General features: G+C 44.6%; 2 protein-coding genes across 5 annotated transcripts in view; one reads left to right on the forward strand and one right to left on the reverse strand.

The window, feature by feature from the left end:
- LOC100824579 (agamous-like MADS-box protein AGL14-like) overlaps positions 1-5207 on the forward strand; it is a 16615-nt gene extending 11408 nt beyond the window's left edge. The window contains exons 2-5 of one of the 2 annotated variants that reach the window (XR_002962763.1): positions 3108-3189; positions 3551-3600; positions 3683-3884; positions 4756-5207. Coding sequence is in view for 1 of the 2 variants with exons in the window: in NM_001301380.1 (NP_001288309.1) it covers positions 3108-3189; positions 3551-3600; positions 3683-3761; positions 4756-4836 (292 nt within the window). In the remaining variant the exon portion in view is untranslated. The remainder of the gene's footprint in view (positions 1-3107; positions 3190-3550; positions 3601-3682; positions 3885-4755) is intronic. The other variant, NM_001301380.1, reaches the window with a different exon arrangement.
- On the reverse strand, positions 1398-8741 carry LOC112270679. 3 transcript variants are annotated; one of them, XM_024458682.1, is made up of 3 exons: positions 7513-8741; positions 6591-6673; positions 1398-1730 (listed from the first exon to the last, which is right to left on the reverse strand). In XM_024458682.1, the coding sequence occupies exons 1-3, from the start codon at positions 7948-7950 to the stop codon at positions 1700-1702; spliced, it is 552 nt and encodes a 183-aa protein (XP_024314450.1). In that variant the 5' UTR covers positions 7951-8741; the 3' UTR covers positions 1398-1699. The 3 variants fall into 3 exon arrangements, 1 of the variants encoding a protein (XP_024314450.1); XR_002963080.1 differs by lacking the exon at positions 1398-1730 and having other exon boundaries at positions 6273-6673; positions 7513-7560; positions 7690-8741; XR_002963079.1 differs by lacking the exon at positions 1398-1730 and having other exon boundaries at positions 6273-7276.
- Positions 8742-19641: the final 10900 nt, after the last annotated feature.

The following is a 19641-nucleotide window of genomic DNA, read 5'->3' on the forward strand; positions in this document are numbered from 1 at the left end:
ACCAAACTTAAAATGGTTTTGATATGACGTATACCTTGAGTGGTGCAAAGAAAAACATTGAGTTACTCTTTGATTCGCAGGATTTTGGAAGAAAAAAACCCGTAGGAATATGATAGGAATGAACGGGTAATAGAGTCTAGTTGATGGGTGGTGTATGTTAGGCTCTTGGCGTCTACCTGACCTTAGTCTTGGACTTTATTTCCCCTCAAACCGAGATCTAAAAGAAGACATCGGGTCTCATGAGACTTTCTTGCAAAAGAAGGCTCCGCCACAAAGGCTGGCACCAGTTTTGACAAGGCAAAGAATTATCGGGCCCCTAGTTGGGGTCTCTCTTTAAGGAGGGCCTCAGTGTCTTTGGGAGAGGGCTTCTCCATGAAGAAGGCCTTTTGAGTCCCTGGGGGAGAGCTTCATTTTATCAAGGGAATTGACACTTCAGTCATCCGTTTTCGGGGTAAATATTATGTTGCTTTGCAAACTCTTTTCAAGAACTGACATGCTAATCTCTGGAACCACCAAAACCCAAAATGAAAATTGAAGAATCTACCAAAACTGTTGAGATGTTATGTTGTAGCCTCATTTGCAAGTATTTCTTGCTCCATAAATGTCGTTTACCTTGAGTATTCCAAAGAAAAAACATCAAGGGACTCTTCGATTCACAGGATTTTGAAAACCTAGAACTAGATGAACATAGGAATAGGATAAGAATGAATGGGTAATGGAGTCCATGGCTGACATGTAGTTTCTGCTAGGCTCCCAGCTACTGCCTGACCTTAGGCTCAGACTTGATTTCCCCTTGAAACGAGATCTAAGACAAGGCTTCTTGCAAACAAAGGCTTGGCCATGAATGCAGGTACTATGTCTTGACTAGGCAAAGAGTTTCAGGCCCCTCCCCTAGGAGGAGCTTTCCTTTGAGGAGGGCCTCCGAGTCTTTGGGAGAGGACTTCTCTGAAGAAGACTTTTGAATCCTTGGGAGGGTATTTATTTAAATAAGGAAATCAACACTGGCGTTCTAATCTTTCAAACCACCAAAACCTAAAATGAAAATTGAAGAATCTAACCAAAATGTTGAGATTATGTTGTTGCCTCTAGTATGAAATATTTTCATCAATACACGTTACTTAATAGATGATAAGATTCACTAGCCATATTAAATGCCGTTCTTTCTTAGTCCACGTTAGGAGAAATGAAATAAACCAAAAATGAATTTTATACAAATTTAACAAATCAAACTTAAAATGGTTTTGATATTATCTGAAGACAATATATTATAATAAGATGCTCATTGGCAAGTATTTATTCCTCCATATATGATGTTTACCTTGAGTAGTGCAAAGAAAAACATTGAGGAACCCTTAAAAGATGGAAATAGCATAGGAATGAATGTGCGAAACATCAGATTAACAATGCAGAAATTTATAGATTTGGTGTTTACTTCAAAGGAATTGGAAAAGCTCAAGGATTCTAATAAAGATAATCAAATTAAAGTCTAAACTGCAAGCAAAAGTGAAGTGTAATGTTGTTCTTCCTACCTTGCACAGTGCAAAGTAAGGTGGGGCATATGATCAAGTATGCCTATATATTGGAGATTTTGACTACTTGTCCATATCTTTCCTACTTATAAAGTTTGGAGTTGGTGGTCGTCAATTCACTTCTTCCTAACCCTTCTCTTGTCACCCGTTTGGAGTTGGTGGTCCTCATTTCACTTCTTCCTAACCCTTATCTTGTCACCCCTGACAAGTAGATTGACCCATGAGTTAAAACATCAAGTCATAATCCTTCCTTACATAGTCTCTACTGCTGCCTTTCCTCTCCAATTTCCATGAGTTTGGGTGCAGAGTTCAAATTCAGCAAAGCCGATCATCAGGCATTATGGCATTGGTTCATACGTTGACTATCATGTTGTCTTTAGTTGTAAATTTTCTTTTTTGCCGATTCCGTAGCAAAGCACGGGCACAAAGCTAGTATAAGTATATAACCCATTTAGTGGTTTATGGGCAGCTAGCTTGCAATTTTCGGAGATTTGGCTTGATTTTATGGGATATACTATCTCTTGCAATTTATTTCCAGTTGACATAACCAATGCCCTACCAAGAAAGTGAGGTGATTAATTTTAGGCTCAAAAACACAAAATTTGTGGAGTAAATACTAACAGTACGAAAAGTTATATGCTTGTAGAAACCTATACCATAAGGCTTATATTTTCATGCTCTAGAAAACTGGTACCATGGTAAGATCTCTATTTGAATATGATCTTTAAAAATTCTTATCATCTGGAGATACAGTATATTCAAATTCTGGAGCACAGGTCCAACAACCCCTCCGTTAGTCTTGATGGTGCTTGCAATATATCGGCACATTTAAGAAAACTTAAACAGAAACTTCTTTCAAAAGTTTGTTTTGATGTATTTGAATATTCATTTCTACTTGTACTTAACAAAGCTTTATAGAACAATCTATTCCTTGATAAATCATTTATCCCTCTTGGCTATGTTTCTAATATCCTGATGCATACTATAGGTGGGTTTTCCTACTGACTACGGAAATATTTCGATGATCTTTGCAGGGAACGACATAAAAAAGATAAAGATATATAGTTTTCATATTTGTGCATTCAAGATATCATTTCCAACCTAGGATCTTGATCCTGCTGAAAGGGACAAAATCATGTGTGTGTTTTATTTTGATAGCATTTTTTCTTGACAGTGCGATGTCAGTTTCGAGTCCACTAGCATATGTGGAACGCAAGGAACATAAGCAGGCTAAGGAAAATGCATATGGATATGTCAAGTCTAATACGGAATTTTTACTTTGGGGTTCCTTTATATAATAATAGTTGCCCAAAGCAGCCAGTTTTAGATAGAGAAAAAGACACTGTGATATAAAAGATGTTAACACAGAGTAGATATTCTTCGTGCAGATATAGATAACATTTTGAATATTTATACAGGTCTTCACCAAATTACAAGAGAAAATACCTGAGCTACTGTTCAATTTTCCCTATTATTAAGTTGTTGTTTTTTTGTAAACTGCCGCAACAGTATTGAACTTGAAATTCAGATTTTTCGAAATGTTATTTTAAGACAATGTCCAATTCATTTCATTTTCAGCATTGAAGGCACATATGACCGCTATCAGCAATTTGCGGGAGCCGTAAGGAACACATATCAAGGAGGCGCAAGTACCAGCAATGTAAAACAATCCAGAATACTTTACTTAGTGCATTCTTTAGAGCTTGTGTAGTTATGGTACCGGTAGCTGCCAAGTTTTGATCTTGTTGCAATCTTTTATTGCCATGAAAACTCAGTATGCATGATGTAGTGTTTGTAATCAAGTATTCTTTTGGTAAAAAGAAATCAAGTATCTTTAGCCAATGCAGCTTTACAGAAACAATGATGCTAAAATTCTTAAAATCGCTACTTGTTTATCTGATCAAACCGTCAATTTTTCCAGACTAGGTTGTTATTGCCCATCTTGTATCCAAGATGGCCATATTGAGAGATTTGATCTAGATTCATATGCTTGTTGATAAGATACTTTGGTTCTGAACCAGGATGAAGATCCTTCAAATCTACAGTCAAGGCTTAGGGAGATTACTGCCTGGTAGCCCTTCCGACTTTTTACAATGTCTTACAGTGTCATTTACTGTGTACACTCCTGATCTGATTATTGTACAAATCCGCAGGTCTGTTCACAATAATGCTGATAATGCAGATGCCAGTAATCTAGAGAAACTGGAGAAACTACTGACAGATGCTAAGAGGGTACTTTAATGGCCCCGTTGTCACTTGTAGTCCACTTATATCGATGAAAATCCAGTTTCCAAGTCATGTTGTATCGTCATTCCTTGAATAAATGGCTGTGGTTTCTGCCATCTTTTCACCTGAGTAAGCTCAAGATGACTAAATATTTAGGGATTTGGGTAACTAAGTCAGTGTGTCACAGCCTTAGAATTATCTTAGTTTTAGCAGTGTCAAGCTGGACGCTCAACTAGACATAATTAATTCCTGCTCGTCAGCAAAAAGTTTGCTTTTTCTCCTTTTGAGCAGATGTTGCTATTGCCCACTGATATGCGTTTTTCATTTGACTACCTAGTCTTAACCTGACTGAGGAAAATCATTCAACAGAATACCCATCTTGAGACAATGAGCCTGAATGTATGTATGTCTGTTCCTATATCTATGATAAGTCAACAAGAATGAACTCAAAGGGTCACTTCTCTATGCATGTGGCTGCCTTGATAGTTTCAGAATAATTCACGAGGAGTTAAATGTTAATATATTTTGTAAATTCAGCATAGACAATAAGTTTGTATATGTATGGAAGACAAGCATATGAATGGAGAAGCCTAACCACAGTGCTGAAAATGGCAGACCTTCCAACAAAGCGTTGCGAGAACTGTCCTGAGATGACAAGATTGCAGATGTAGCATATCATCTGGCTACATTAGAATTAAGCTTTTTCAGATGTTAGTTTGTATGATTGTGGCAAGTGTACTCTATTGCCTTTTGTCTGACAGTTGTGTTGCTTATTCCATAGCACTATTAAGCCTGGTAACAGCATAGTGATATTTCACGTTTGTACAGTGGCTGCTTGGAGTGACAGCCAAAATATGCCACTCATTATAATTGAGCTTGGCAGTTAATTTTCCTGCAAACATGATATTACTGCTTCTCTGATTCCACCTACATAATTCCCAAAATTAGTTTTCAGTGACACTGGTATGCTGATTTTAGTTTCTGCTTTGTTGGGGTGCAGGCTTTGGCGAAACAAAATAGCAACAGGAGTGCAACCGGTGAGAACTCCAATGGACCTACTGGAGAGGGAGGAAACGCTTAAGAAGAGCTTAGGTGACATGTCCTGTGCAAGCATTCAGCGCACGATTAAAACTATTTCGTGCTGCCGCACATACATTTCCCCTCTTCCCCTATTATTGGGAAGGAGATGGTGCAGGCCGCTGCTTATAAGATGTAAGTGAGGAGGTGCAACCTCAATGGAAGCGTAAGGGTAATACTAATAACATGTCTGTGCACCGTGCTAACGGAGACATGCTTTACCTATATGGCTCTGTGTGCTGCTCTGTGCTATTCTATCTATGTATGCTTGCTCCTGTAGGAGCTGTGATTTCGTATTATTTGCCTGTGTCCAAGCTCATCTCTTGTGATATATATGCAACGACAATATTTCCAAACTTGAAATTTCAGTGTGAACTCTTATAGTTACCAGGTTTGACATAGAGACGTTACCTATGAACTCTTTATTGCCAGGTTTGTGATTCCATAGTATCTGCGTATGGATAATCATATGCGCACTAGAAGAAAAAACGATGTGCAGCCTTGCTGGATGCATTTATGGGTTTGGCAGGCTTGGTAGCTGCACTGTGACTGTTGATTTTCTTCCTAAGTTCGAAGATGTCATGTATGGCAGCTTATCTAGTCATTCATAGAGCCTATACTAGTGAGTTTCAAGACCAATAGGTTTGCTCAATTTATCAGGTATCTTCTTTTCTTTCATCACATTTTTACATTTAGAAAATCATTGTTCACTTGTTCAGACTGTATTCTGATGGTGCTTTACAAGCCCTTTGCTACTGCTACATCATGGAAGTCAGATTATAGCTTAAGGAAACGTAAAACTTGAACCCAAACATTAAATTAACTAGTTAAGTACGCAGGCATATATAGGTTGTCAAATCAAGATGCCATGTATCGCAGCTTGTTTATAGTGACTGTCAGGATCCATGTGAAAGGGGCAACAGAGTTTAGTTCGTCAGGCATCCTCCTCTTTTACTACATTCAGATAACATTATCCAGACCGTAATTTGGGCGTGTTTTACAAGTTATTACTGCTGCTACATCATGGAAGTCAGTTTGTAGCACAAGTAAAACATAAAGCTTGAACCCAGACAGTAAATTAACTAATTAAGTACACATGCATATATAGCTTGTCAAGATCAAGATATCATGTATCACAGCTTATACAGTTATTCATAAGTATACTAGGGACTTTCAGGACCCATAAGTGAAAGGGGTAAAAGTTTAGTTGGTCAGGTATCGTCTTTTATGTTATTACATTCAGGTAGCAGCCCGGTTTGAGCAAACCCATGGGTTCACAAGTTCAATTTGTCAGGTACTTTCTTTTCTTTCATCACATGTTTACAGTTAGAAAGCATTGTTCCAACTGTACTCTGATGGTGTCTTACAAGCCCTTTGCTACTGCTATATCATGGAAGTCAGATTATAGCTTAAGTAAAACATAAAACTCAAACCCAGGCATGAAATTAAGAGTGAATTTCATTTTTGACCTTCAAGTTCTAGTTTTTCTACAACTTTGACCCCATTTAGTGAGATTTTCATTTTTTTTCACCCCATCTAGCCAAAGTTTTGCCACAAATGATCCCATAAAAAAATAGTAAATGAAATTCACTCAAAAAAAATAAAAAATAAAAATGTTTTTTAAGCTTTGACGGCTGATGCCGCGTAGTCATATAGTACAACATCATGCAAAGAATCCAAGAACTTCACGGCCAAACCCAAGAGAAGGAAGCAAGGGAGATCCAATGCAAGCCATGGATGGATGGATCGGGAGCGCACCATCCGAAGAAGACGACCGAGTTGTAAGTGGAGAGGTAGAGATGCCGGAATGTTGATCCCCCGGCCGCCGCCATTGGAAGGAGCTTCATGGATCAAGAGAGACCGAGCAGGAAGAAGACGAACAACGACGGATGCAAAGTTGGATTAGTAGAGTAGGATGCAATCAAACAATTAATAGTCCTCCTACACTTGCTGGCTTTTGCTGGATCAGATTGCGAGTTGGATGGATTAGGCTGGCTTTTGCGAGGCTGAGACGTCCCAGGACCGAGGCGTCATCCTCGGATTAGGTAGCATTGACGGCGATGGGATGGAACTAGATCGTACGACCCACTTGTCAGAACAAAGTGGATTCGGGTTAAAAGCTTAAATGAGACCGTTATTGGTAGAACTTTTGATAAATTGGTAAGAAAAACGGAAATCCCACTAAATGGGTCAGAAACTGAAACTTAAAGGTCAAAAATGTAATGCATTCTTAAATTAACTAGTTAAGTACGCGGCATATATGATTATTGTCAAATCAAGATACCATGTATGGAGGCTTATTTAGTCATTCATAAGCCTATACTAGTGACTGTCATGATGGGGTAACAAAGTTTAGTTCGTCAGGCATCCTCTTTTCTTTTACTACATTAAGATAAGCATTCTTGAGACCGTATTTTTGGGGATGTTTTACAAGCCCGTTGCTGCTGCTACATCATGGAAGTCCCAATATGGCATAAAAAGAGCAAAACCAGAACCCAGAAATTAAGCGAATTAGTTAAGCACGTAGGCATATATACTTAGTTAAAGCACAAATCATACCCAACAACTGAGTAATCAACTTATTTGTAACTAAAAATCAGGCAATTTAGATATGGCAAATTAAACCGATATAATTATACATAGCTTGTCAAATAAATTGGGCAGATTGAGAAAACCCTACCTCTGAGCCCATGCTGCGTGGATCGTCAGGAACCTTCGGCCAGTCTTCCTTAAGATTTTCCCCGGCCCGGAAGTAGGAACACAACCAAGGAAAAATTGGTGGGTCAGATTCCCTCAAAATTAGCAACTTCCTAAGGCACAGCAGGAAGGAGGCAGTGAGCAAAACTGAGTAACTGACCTGCATGCGTTGCCGGCCGGCCAAGGCAGCAAGCACCGCCGGCGAATGTCCGTGCGTTAGCGGTGCATGCTCACGCTTCCCACAGGAGCTAGCTAGAGCGCGTGGCCGGCGGGAGCCCAATGCCGATGTCGGCATCATTGTGGCCAGAGCGCGGTCACCAAGCCCAGCCCTCTCGAGTCTGGATTTGCCTCGCCACCACCCTTGTATGTGTGCCGCTTGGTCCGCCAAATTGAGGTCACCGGCGACGGCGCGCACCCACATCCTAGCTAGGGCTGGTAGATATTCCCCGTGCAGCCAGTACGCCCTCGCGCGGCATTGCTCTCCGAGCCCATCGATCGTCCTCCATGCACCGTCCCCTCTCCATTACCAGACCTCTAAAGCTGCCGAATCGATCGATCGGTAAGCACGTTCTACAGCCACCTTGCTTGATTTTGTTAGCCGGCCGGCGGCATATCTAGGCCGGCGAGTTCTCACCATTGGGGGTGGGGGGGTCCGGATGGATCGAGCAAGACGAAAAGCAAGCGGAGCAAACAGAAAAGAAAGCAAGAAGGTGACCTAAAGACAATACCTACAGAAAGCAGGCAGCCAAGAAACTGTTTGAGCAGAGGGGAAAAATCATCGCCTACCACTGAGCCAAGGACGCCTGGAGGAAGAAGGGAGGCCCACACGAATCCCCGCACCGTCCCGGCCGGGAGGACGGACAGGACGGAGGCGCCATTTGGCCGGGCCCCAGCCCCAAGCTTATTTGCCTTTCTTTGTCGTTAGTCGGTGCTAGCTAGCTCTGCAGTTTTATATTGAAACCCCCGCCTAGCTAGGTCCCCACGTCGGCAAGGCACTTGAAGGGCTTGAAGGGAAGGCGGTGACGTGTCAAGAAGCCATTGGCCCGGGGCGTCGAGCTTTCGCTGTTTGTCGCGTATTGCAGCTTTGCTTGTGAGGGGCTGGAGCGTGGCGGCTCGCCTTGAGACCTACTCTGTACGAGTAGTAGACCTGATGTGAAATCGAAGGTGGCAGCGCGGAGAGACGCTGCCCGCGACTCAAAGGCCTTCACGTGGGCATGCCGGGCGGGCGCGTCCAGAATAGGCATGTACACCGATCACCACTGACATCTTTTCGCCACAAAACGATGGAGTAGATATTAATCCGACCCGGAACGATGCTCTCTGGACTCTGGACGGGGAGCTAAAAAGCAGAGAGTGGCGTCAGGTCGTGTACGACAAGGAACCCCAGCTGGTGGGACGCCGCGCGCAGCAGCCGCAGCCTTGCCCCTTGGGGAGAGCGCCGCTTGGTCTGCGCCGGAGGACAAAGGAGGCTTCATGCGGCGACAAGTCAAAAGACTAACCAGAAATCAAATGTCTCGTGCGGCGACAAGTCAAAGGGTAATTAGAAATGAAGATTGTTGTGGCAACGTGTAGAGGTATAGAATAGGAATGCCATGGGGGGCGACGTGGTTGAGACAAGCAACCGTGGCCGCATACGTACGTGCTAAGAACATACACAACTTCATTACAGGCCGTTGATTCATCATCTTCCCAGCAGAGCTGAAGCTAGCCTCGGTCCATGATGCTCTGAAGTGAGCCTCGGTCATGAGCATGGCATGTGCACTTACAGGCGGCAGGAGCATTAAACCGTTTGCAGCATCGCAACAAATATGCCCATCGATCCCCGTCAGTATCCTCACGGTTAGAGACCATCTCCACTTGCTCCCCTAGCACCCCCAAACGGGCCGGCCAAAAAACCGACCTAGCCCGCTCCTCTAAACCAAAAGGTAGCCGGCGCGGCGCATCAATTTTGTTGGCGCTCTCAATCCACACCCTACTCACTGGGAGGCTAGCAGGATGCCGGATGAAGCTAAAAGGCAGCGCGGGTCACCAGACCCCATATGACCATGCACCGGACGATTTATGAGGGGACGAATGGAGATGTTCTTATACATGTTGCCCACGCAGATGCACGTTGTCTTTGGGAGAGGAACAGGAGTCAGCCTGGACTTGGGCATGGGAGGCAATTCCCAAATCGGATTACTGCTGCATGGGCCTCTAGCCGAGCTGAAGCTCTAGGCCCAGTCGGGTTTAAACGGCCTGACTCAAGTTATTTTTTAATCATGCAAGGGTCAAATTAATTGCGACTGACCCATATCTTCTAGCTAATTCAATTGTACGTATTTTTTTTGCACCCCTAAATCATTCTTAATTTTTTTATTGTTCATTTAAGAGAGCATACTTACTGTTCAGTTAAGAGAGCAGTCCACCGATTGTGCTGACGTTTTGTCGTTTTGTGCCGTGGCAGCACAAATGCAAGATTTTGCTCGTATATTCGAGTTGCACGGTCGCCCCTGATAACTTGCGTAGTTTCGCTATCATCCTTTTCTCGCGTCAAGATGGACACTCCTCGGGCCGGACATAAAAAAAGCCTTTGTCCGTTTGTGTCACGGGGTGCATCCAGCAGGGAGGACGCAAATTGGAAAAACAAAAGATAAAAACGAGTTGCATTGATAATAGATAGTTCATACATGCAAATCTTAAACTACTACACAAAATATTAAAAGTAGTACTACTCGGAGTCGATGACGATTACGGGCGGCGGCGAGTCTAGCACTCCACCGGAGACTGGTCCGCCATCTCCCCGTCCTCCGGCGGCGCTCCCTCCTGCTGCCGCCGCTGCCACGACGACCACGGCTGGTCCTCCTAGACCCAGCCGTTGTCGTCGTCGTTGTCCTCCTCCTCCTTGACGTGCAACCCCCCCCCCCCCCACCTCCCCCCACGGTGCAGGTTCTTCCTCCACGGCGGCGGGAGGAGCGGCGGTATGCTCATGTGCAGCGCCAGGTCGAGCTTTGGCCACATGGCGAGCTCGGCGATGGCGGACTCCTCCCCCGCCGTTCGCAGCAGCGATGCCACCTCGTCCTTGGAGGTGTTGATGGCGGCTTGGAGCACGCCATCGTCGTCGTCCTCCTCCTCCTCCTTGACGGCGGCAGGCTCATCCACGCCGACGTCGACACCCTCGCGCCGGAGCAGGGCCTCGGACTGGAAGCACTTGTCCCTGTATGAGGACTCCGGCTGGACATATCGTGAGGGCCTACTGGCGCCGCATGATCTCGGCCATGCGCGCCTAGCCGGTGAGCGACGCCGGGGGGCCTTGGCTCTTGGGAGGGCGCCCTTGGCTTGCGTCGGAGGACAAAGGAGGGTTCAGTTTGTACCCGAATCCTCCCTTGCTTCATGCGGCGACAAGTCAAAAGACTAACTAGACATGAAATGTTTCCTTGTGTAATATACCCACTATATATATCTATATTATATTAAGGACTTGGGTTACACCGGTTCTAGTATTTTCTATCGTAGGATGTACTTTATTATCTTCTCTAAGTGACATGGATCGTACAAGAGAAGACGGCCTTTGTCGACCACTATGCGTAGCCGGTTAGCCCTTATAATTTACACCAAACTTTTTTGAAGTCTTATTTGGACTGAAAACCTAAACTACACCAAGAAAACTTCTCCTTTAAACGGACCAGAAGCTCGTGGGGGCACTACCCATTTCTTATCTGTCTTTTTTTTTAGAAACATCTGATTTTATTGATAAAAAAAAAGTACAAGTGATCGAAATTGAAACGAAAACCAACAACACAAAACCCTAATGAAACTAAAAGTTACATCAAGATTCTATGAAGTAAACAACTGTTGACCCGTCATCCGTATCTTGAAAACTCTCCATATCTTCGGTGATGAAATTGCAGAAGACCAAAGCTACACAAGCTTTACTAACCTTATAGGTTTTGAATAACCACATGAGTCGCTCACCGCAACCGATGAGAACCTAATATCGTTGAAAGCACTCTGGTCGGGGACACTCCTTGCAAGGGAGGTTGTCGATCTGCTGATTCGTCGCCGAACCAACTAGAAAGAAGACCCAAATAATGAAAAAACAAACCGCGAGATCCACTAGCTCCATGAAGTAGATCGTGTTGACTACACCAGGAAGAGAATGGAGCCGGGAGACTATTATTCCATACGCCGTCGCCTCCTCCACCAAGACGCCGTCGCGAGAACACAAAACCTCACAAAGAAAGTAGACGAACTGAAGCCAGACGTTGATCTATGGTTACCGTCGTCACCCGATGCCTAATATATCGGCGGTCGAAGACGAGAGGAACCGGAAGAAAACCGCTGATCCGAAGACTCCTGACGGCTAGGGTTCCGCAAAGCTCCTGGCGGCTGGCTTCCAGTAGCTTAGAGCACGCTTTGTCATCTAGGGTTCTTATCGATCAAATTGAGACTCTCGTGGGGCACTTCTTATCGACACTCTCAAATCCAACCGAAAAGGCCCAGTTTCGCATGCATGGCCGCTTTGTTGTCACGGTTCATTCTAGCCCGTACCTAAAAAGCCTGGTGCTGCTATCCTTCACGAGCCGAACGTCACACGCCAACTTGACACTTTGACAGCACAGCAGCCGGAGCTGGGCTTGGGCCGCCGCGCCTCCAGGCCCTCAGCACAGCAGCTAACAAGCCCTCTCTCAAAGAGCAACTCTGCGGCTTAAAAAAAAGACAAGGAGCTCGCTCGCAGCAGAGGCAATCTCCGTACCAGCGGTACACCGTACACGTACCGTTTGCGTCGCAAGCTTGCTTAGCCTCTAGCTCTGTCAATTCGTTCATGCATCGCCCGTACGTATCATCTTTGCGCCTCTGGCCGCGTAATACAGTACAGTACGTGCTAACAACACACAAGCTAATTAGTAGCGTCAGCTGCCGATCTCTGCAGCTAAGCCCTATACATATATGTCCCGATTCATTCATCGGCTGCCGCTGGGGATATCAACAACCGATAGATTAGATCGCAGTAGTGAGCACGGAGTACGTATCATGCATCGACGTATACGTACATGGACCATCGATCGGGCGCCCGCCCATTGTGCGCTCTCCGATCCTAAATTGTTATCGAAATATTAAATGTCTAAACGTTTTTTAACAATGGATACATTCATGTTTGGACAAATTTGAGTCAAGAATGAATTTAGTGAATTAGTACTTACTAATCGGGGTCCATGGTCGATCATCTTCCCGGCAGAACCGAAGCGAGCATCAGAGCATGGCGTGGCATGTGCACGTACATATATGCAGCACGACACGAGCTAGCTTTTTTTTTTTTCAGGGGAGCTAGCATTTAAACCGTACGTGTTGCATAGTAACTATGGCTGCATTCGTGGGACTGATTTGCATCGTACGGTAAATGAAATCGCGGTAGCTGTACAGTACTAATCCCCATTGTTGATCGATCCCCGTCCGTCCGTACCGCTTAGAGCTGGATCGAAGAAACGACAATTTTCACGTACAGAGCGTCGCGGAGGAGATCAAACGTGAGTCATGCATCATCAATATATACGGGCAAGGAGGAATAATTGATGCATGCGGGTGCATCATCGCGCGATAGTTTCTCTTGTAAAAGGATGTCGCGAGAGACATGTAAGATTATCGTCCCACGGTGGCTCTCTCTCATACGATCCACTGTTCCGGAATTTAATTTTTCGCTCGAGTTGCTACCCCACGGCCCACACCACTGCACCTAGCTACATACAGATACAGTGCTAAGTGCGTGCTGTCAACGATGGACGACGGCCGGAGAGTTACTTATGAGACGAGACGAGTGAAGCCGCGGCCGGCGTACGTACGTACGAACCCACGAGGATTCAAAATTTGCAGTACCCGCACGCGTGCAAACTCGTACTAACATACGGAGTAGTATTTCATTCGATCCCGTACGTACCTAGGCCGGCCTTATATATCAATGCAAACTCGTATAGTATACCTTACCACCAAAACTCGATCGATCGTGCATGCAAATGTCAACCCTCTCCGCCCCGCGCGTCGTACTCGTACGTGCATGCATGCTTCACGCGGCGTCCGATCGATCAGCTGGCCCTCCTTGGCTCCTTGCTGACTACAAACACGTACCCCGCGTACGTAGTACATTCGAAGATCTTTATAACCTGTACCGCCACCATTTTTACTCTCCATGGCAAGAACTAGTAACAACTGGCCGAGCTGATCGATCCATCGATCTAGCTAGATTATGACGGCCGGGCTTAATTGGATCATATATATATCGATCGCGGCTGATATGGTATGGTATGGTACGGTATGATATATATGCTCGTCGACCGTTTAATTTGTGCTCCCTTCGATGCTAAATTGTTGTTCGTTATGGTTTTAGTTCAAATTTGAACTAAACATGACAAGAATTTAGGAATATCAGAGGTACTAGCAATCCTGGATCAAGCGATCAACTAACGAACAACGTACCGGAGGAATCTGGCTAGCTAGCAATCCTGGATCAAGCGATCAACTAATGAACAACGTACCGGAGGAAGCTGGCTAGCTGGCTAGGCGACGATCGACGATTCGACGCCACACACTGCACTGCATATATACGTGTGCTCTACTCCTGACGTTAATGTTCGTGCACGCGTGTGGAGTGTACTAGACAGGAACCGTAGTCCTCTGTCGGAACGAACGCTGCTTAGTAGCATCTCGGCCCGTACATCCGTACGTGTGGAGTCGCTGTTGGAATTGAAATCGGTGTCGTGTGGATTATAACTCCTGCACGGGAAACTGTCGACCACGGCTGGACGGGACATGCACATCACGATTACTGATCACCATGTGTGTGATCAGCTAGAGCGCGCGGCTGGCTAATCTGGCACCAAATTAAGAAAGTCTGCAGCAGCAGCCGCGGCAAGTCGTACGTGCAGGTACAGGCGCACGGACAGCTACCTAGTACTACTAGTTCTAGATCCGTCAGATCGATCAGCTGCAACCTAGCTCGTTTAACTCCCCCCCAATGCCTAGCCGGATATTGATTTTCAAAAATGTGTGAAGCTTGAGATCTGCACACTAATTACTACGGAGTACTAGTACTAGCCACGTACTCCCGTTCCCCCCAGCTTCAGTTCCAAACTCGTCCACTTGAGCCTGCTGCTAGTTTTACTAGTAACTGGCGGCTCAGTGGCTCACAGAGCTGCTGCTCCCGTCAGCGGGACAGGCTATCGTACGCCGGAGCAGGCAGGCATGCATAGATTGGTCAAAGATACTACTCCGACAGTCCGGCTCAGCTTCCGGTTTCAGTATGGTTGTTTAATTAAGTTTGTGTTTAATTCGATGATCCCCAGAGCTACTATAGCTCTGGCTAGCGATCCAATGCTGCAGTTGGATGATGCATGATTGATCCATTTCTTGATTAGGGATCGATGATGAAGCTGCCAACCGCCTGGATTTCGGGACGCAATTAATTGACCAGAAATACACACACACGCACGGGTGGTATGCTTAACAAAGATTAGACCGGACATGGATATCCCGTGTACTTTGTCTTGTCGACGAGCAGTGCATGCAGCACTCGCCACGCCGACAAGAATTCCACTACAGCTAACCCTTACTTAGATTATGTTCTGCAGCTGCACACGAGCTAGCTAGTCGCCGAATTGATGGCGCCCAAAGCCCACGATTATTTAGCTTTAGTGGTTAGTTAGTCCAGTCGGTCGTTCTGCCGGATCGAAAGTGCGCGGACAGAGAGAGAACCGTGTTGGGGTTTTCAGGTGCACCGCATCTTGTGTTTGAATCTAGCTAGCAACACAGCACCAGCAGCAGTACTTGGGTTATTGGATTGGATTTGCGCAAATCCAATCCATTTCTCCCCCTTTCTGCTGCTCCAAAGGTACAGTGCAGACTACAGAGGGGGTTGCTATGGCTCTGTTGAAGTTTGAAGACGATCCCAGCCCAAAGAAGGAAGGGTCCCCCCCACAAGCAGCTACCCAATGTACAGAGAGAGGGGGGCTAAAATGTATAGTACGTACAAAATGTAGCCCAATCAAAGAGAAAGGCAGTGAGGGGAGCAGGTTAAGCTTGTTTGGTCTTTTCCATCTTTGCTTTGGATTGGAGTCCATAGACTTAGCATGGACATGGATATATTACTACTACACGATTAAAAATGGTTTCTTCTACCTCTCCCTTTCTACTCTGTGCCTTTTTTGGCTGTGAACCAGTGGTAGGAGCCAGGAGGGCTGGGATGAGACGAGAGGGCCGGGGGATGGCTGGCAGAGCTGAGCTGAGCTAGCAGAATGCTTCCTGGCCTAAATGGTCCAAACTCTCTCCCCTCATCTTTAGGTGGCTTGTCTCTGTTCACCACACACATGATAGAAAGGCCAAGGAAGCAATGATCTGAGTGGAGGAGGGGCCCCTAAGCTAAGCTATAGCTAGCCAAAAACCTTTTTCCATCTCCCATCTGCATCTCCACGTCCCCAGTCACTTTCTCATTATTATTATCGTCTCACCACTGCATGATCCTGTATGCATACCCCTTGCCTGAGATCAAAGTTCATGCTTGGACAGAAACTGAGAGAGATAGAGCAAGCAATCTGTCCTGATATTGAGGGCCTTGACAGTGTTGCCATGTTGATCTGGTGCTAGTTGAACATGCATGTACTTTCACCTTCATCATCCACAAGGTTTAATTTGTGGAGTGCCTGTCGGCCTAATATTTATCCAGGTAATTCTCGGACCAGTTCTAGTTCTCTCTTTGACAAACATCTAGGACAAAAAATAATAATATCAAATGTGTTGAAATGATGCATGTGACCCTGTCCTTGGGACTGTGGGGTCAGTTAACACAGAGAAAGGGAGATTAAAATTAGTACTACGTCTTCCCTTTGATGCCGCATCCTGTTACTTTCACACTGTTTATCTTTTTTTCTAAGGAACAAGCACTATTTATCTTTTGGACATCACATCACGACATGAAAGTGAAGCACAACACAGAGAAGGCAAGAAAACATAATAATTCTTTTGCAGTGGTAAGCTAGACTAGCTGGTCTGGTTTATTGCAAGTTAGGTATAATTGGAGGAACATTCTTAGTTGTATACTTATATAGTGGAAGGGCAGTGCAAGTAATGTATTGTAAACACGTGTCACATATGGAGGGGAATTCCCGCCCAAAGTTATGCTTTATAACTCTATCACTTGGACATTAAGACACGTACTTAATCCAACCTCTCCCATGACGTGTTCCTCAATGCTAGCTAGCTATCGGATGGATTCCATTAACCCGAATATATATAAAACCGGACACCATCACTCCAAAAGCAATTTGGACTATCTACACATAAATATTATATTTAGGTCCTGAACAAAAATTAGTATTCCCACTAAACTTGGCCTTAGCAGGTTACCATGCTTATATGTCTCTATGCAGATTATCTTTGGAAGCCAAGGTAGGCTCTAGCTCAAACAAATTGTAAGCAGTGATACAATGGGCATGCACTAGCTAGCAGCAAAAAAATGGTCAAAGAGATAGCTCCCTAGGCATTGGTCTTGATCTCTTGGATCTAGTAGATGTCTTACCTGCGGATCAAATTAAGTGTAGCAGCAGGGTATCCTCATGGATGTATGTGAAAGCAACAAGTAATACTAGTAAATACTATGTGACCTTTAGAGGTGATTAAGAAGATGAGAACCATACTATAATTAAAAGAGATTTCCTTGGAAGTGAGGCCCCTAACTTTAGCATCAACCTCTTGATAAAGGCAAAAGGGGTGGGCTAATACATAATTAACTATGTTAGATGATCAAGAAAGACACATTAGCTAAACTACCTAAGCATCATGAAAAGCGTGGTGGGCTAATTGGTGATGATATTAGTGGCCAAAGACACATATTAGCTAAACCTAAGCATCATGAAAGGCAGGCGCTCCGGGTTTTGTTATGCTAAAAGGCATGGGGTTTCCTTGCTTTAGTGTTGCTTCCTCCTCAAATTTTGGTTCCAACACACACCCAACCACTGCCTGGCTAGGCCCTACAGAAAAGAAATTAAAGGCCCCAAGCACTACCTCTTAGATGAGGAGAAAAGAACGGAGATGGGGATCAATGCTGTAGCTAGCATAATAATACCATAGATCATCAACATGAGAGAGATACATTAGTTTAGAGAATAAAGCCAACAACTTACATTAAGAACGGATGTAGTTTAAGACAAAAATCAAGATTATTTCGGCACTTTAGGAGTGGCATTAATTAGCATGTAAATGAGCATAATTGTTTACTTACACCAAATGGCATTAATTAGCGTGTAAATGAGCGAAGGTAAAAAAAAACTCTAGCTACATCCTAGTATTCCATAACAACCTTTTGTGTTTTCTTTCCACTTCTGCTAATTCGCAGTTGCTTGAAAGTTTTCAGTATCTTAGTCACCGCCCTAAGCCACACTGCAGCAAGTGAAAGTGTGTAAACCATCTGATTTTAAATTCTTGACTCAAATTTGCCCAAATGTATTCATTCTTAAAAAACGTCTAGATACATGTAATATTTCGATAACAATTTAGGATCGGAGGGAGTAACTTTTAGTTTGTATGTTATATATGGAGTGACTTGGAGATGGGGATGATTGCTACTCCAAAGTTTCAAACTAAATATGAACAAGATTTAAGAAAAATCGAGACAACTTAACAACAGACAAACCACTTTTCTCCAGTGATGTTCTTTCACACGGAAAGTTTTCTTACTGCTAATTTACCAAAACGTTGATGAAGCTTTTTAATTGCCATCTTCTAGAACACTTGCAATCCGGTTTACAATTAAGCCACATGCCAATGCCAAGAGCAATGGACATCGCCATCGGTGGTAAAGCAGCATGTGCATGTATCGATGTCTGCCCACGAAAGGGATTAAACTGAAAACTGAATACTCTCACATCAAGTACATGAGCAATGTCGTGGATCCTTGCGAACAATTAGCATCATTGGTCGCTGAATCTTAACTAATCAAATGCCTTGCAAGGGACTCAACAGTTAATTAATCCACGCAACGATTAGCGCGGCAAAGAAATTGGCAGAAAGTACGGGAAGCAATTAAGCAGACATGGATCGATGCTGGGCGCAACATACATATACAGGGATGTTCTCTTCTTTTTCTTGTTCATGTTCTTCTCCATCCAATCCGTATGACCCATTTGTTTGACTCAGATTGGCAGGACAAAAGAGAAACAAAAAATGAAAAAAGAAAAAAATAAAGAGAATAAAGCGTCACCAGCTCCCATCAGTGAGATAAGCACTGCTCTGTCCCTGTCGGTGGCAAGGCCACATGAAGGGACACACGGCAGGGAGCCGCAGCGGGATCAGTGGATCCGACGTGGCGGGGTAGACGTGCCACGCGTCGCTCGTGGAGTGGTTAGTGCAGGCGCTCCACGTGGATGCATCTACAACCGTCCAGACGGGTCGCTGTCCTGGAGTTGGGCGTTGATCATGATAGCTGAGGGGGAAGGCGAAGGGAGGAGGGGTTGGTGATGAGGTAATCATCATCATCAGACAACATCATCAGTCGAGTCATCCATCCATCCATCAACTACATACATGGAACCTTAAATTGAAATGAAAAAGGCTTTTGTTTGTTGGATTGGAAAAGGGAGCGGCTGATCGATCGAGCCTGTGGCGAGCAACAAAGCAGACGGAGATGATCAACGAAACAATCGAAGATGAAAGGCAAGCCATACTACGGAACACTCCTACGTTGGAGTAAAATCTAGCAGCAGTAGGTGCTAAAATCGAATTAGAACCAGTACTCCCTTCATTTCTAAATACTTGCGTATCGTTCTATGCAGTCTAGCCAATGCCGGCTTCCTGTTTTCATCGGTTACACGGAATTCGCACGCACACACGTACCGATGGAATGGAAACATGAAGCCGGCCAGATTATTTATACAGATGGATGGATAGATCGCTTTTGCCGTAGTACGTGCGTGTGATGCATGGGGTCAGCCTGAGCCGTCGACCGTCCAATGGGCAGGTGACAGCAGCGCGGGACGCACATTTCCATAGCCAAGCTTTGTGGCAAGCATCATGTCACGGCGCCAAAGACGAAACTTTTTGGCGTCTCCGGCCCTTCTTTCTTTTCTTTTGTTTGCTCTCTACTCTGGTT

The sequence above is a fragment of the Brachypodium distachyon genome, chromosome 2, assembly GCF_000005505.3.
Source record: "Brachypodium distachyon strain Bd21 chromosome 2, Brachypodium_distachyon_v3.0, whole genome shotgun sequence".
Taxonomy (NCBI): domain Eukaryota; kingdom Viridiplantae; phylum Streptophyta; class Magnoliopsida; order Poales; family Poaceae; genus Brachypodium; species Brachypodium distachyon.

Coding starts and splice junctions, on each gene's coding strand:
- LOC112270679 (XM_024458682.1), bottom strand. CDS start 7,950: ATGTGGGTGCGCGCCGTCGCCGGTGACCTCAATTTGGCGGACCAAGCG. Junction 6,674..7,512: donor CACGCAGCATGGGCTCAGAG/GTAGGGTTTTCT, acceptor TGATCCATGAAG/CTCCTTCCAATGGCGGCGGC. Junction 1,731..6,590: donor TCGGTCGTCTTCTTCGGATG/GTGCGCTCCCGA, acceptor TCTACTTGTCAG/GGGTGACAAGATAAGGGTTA.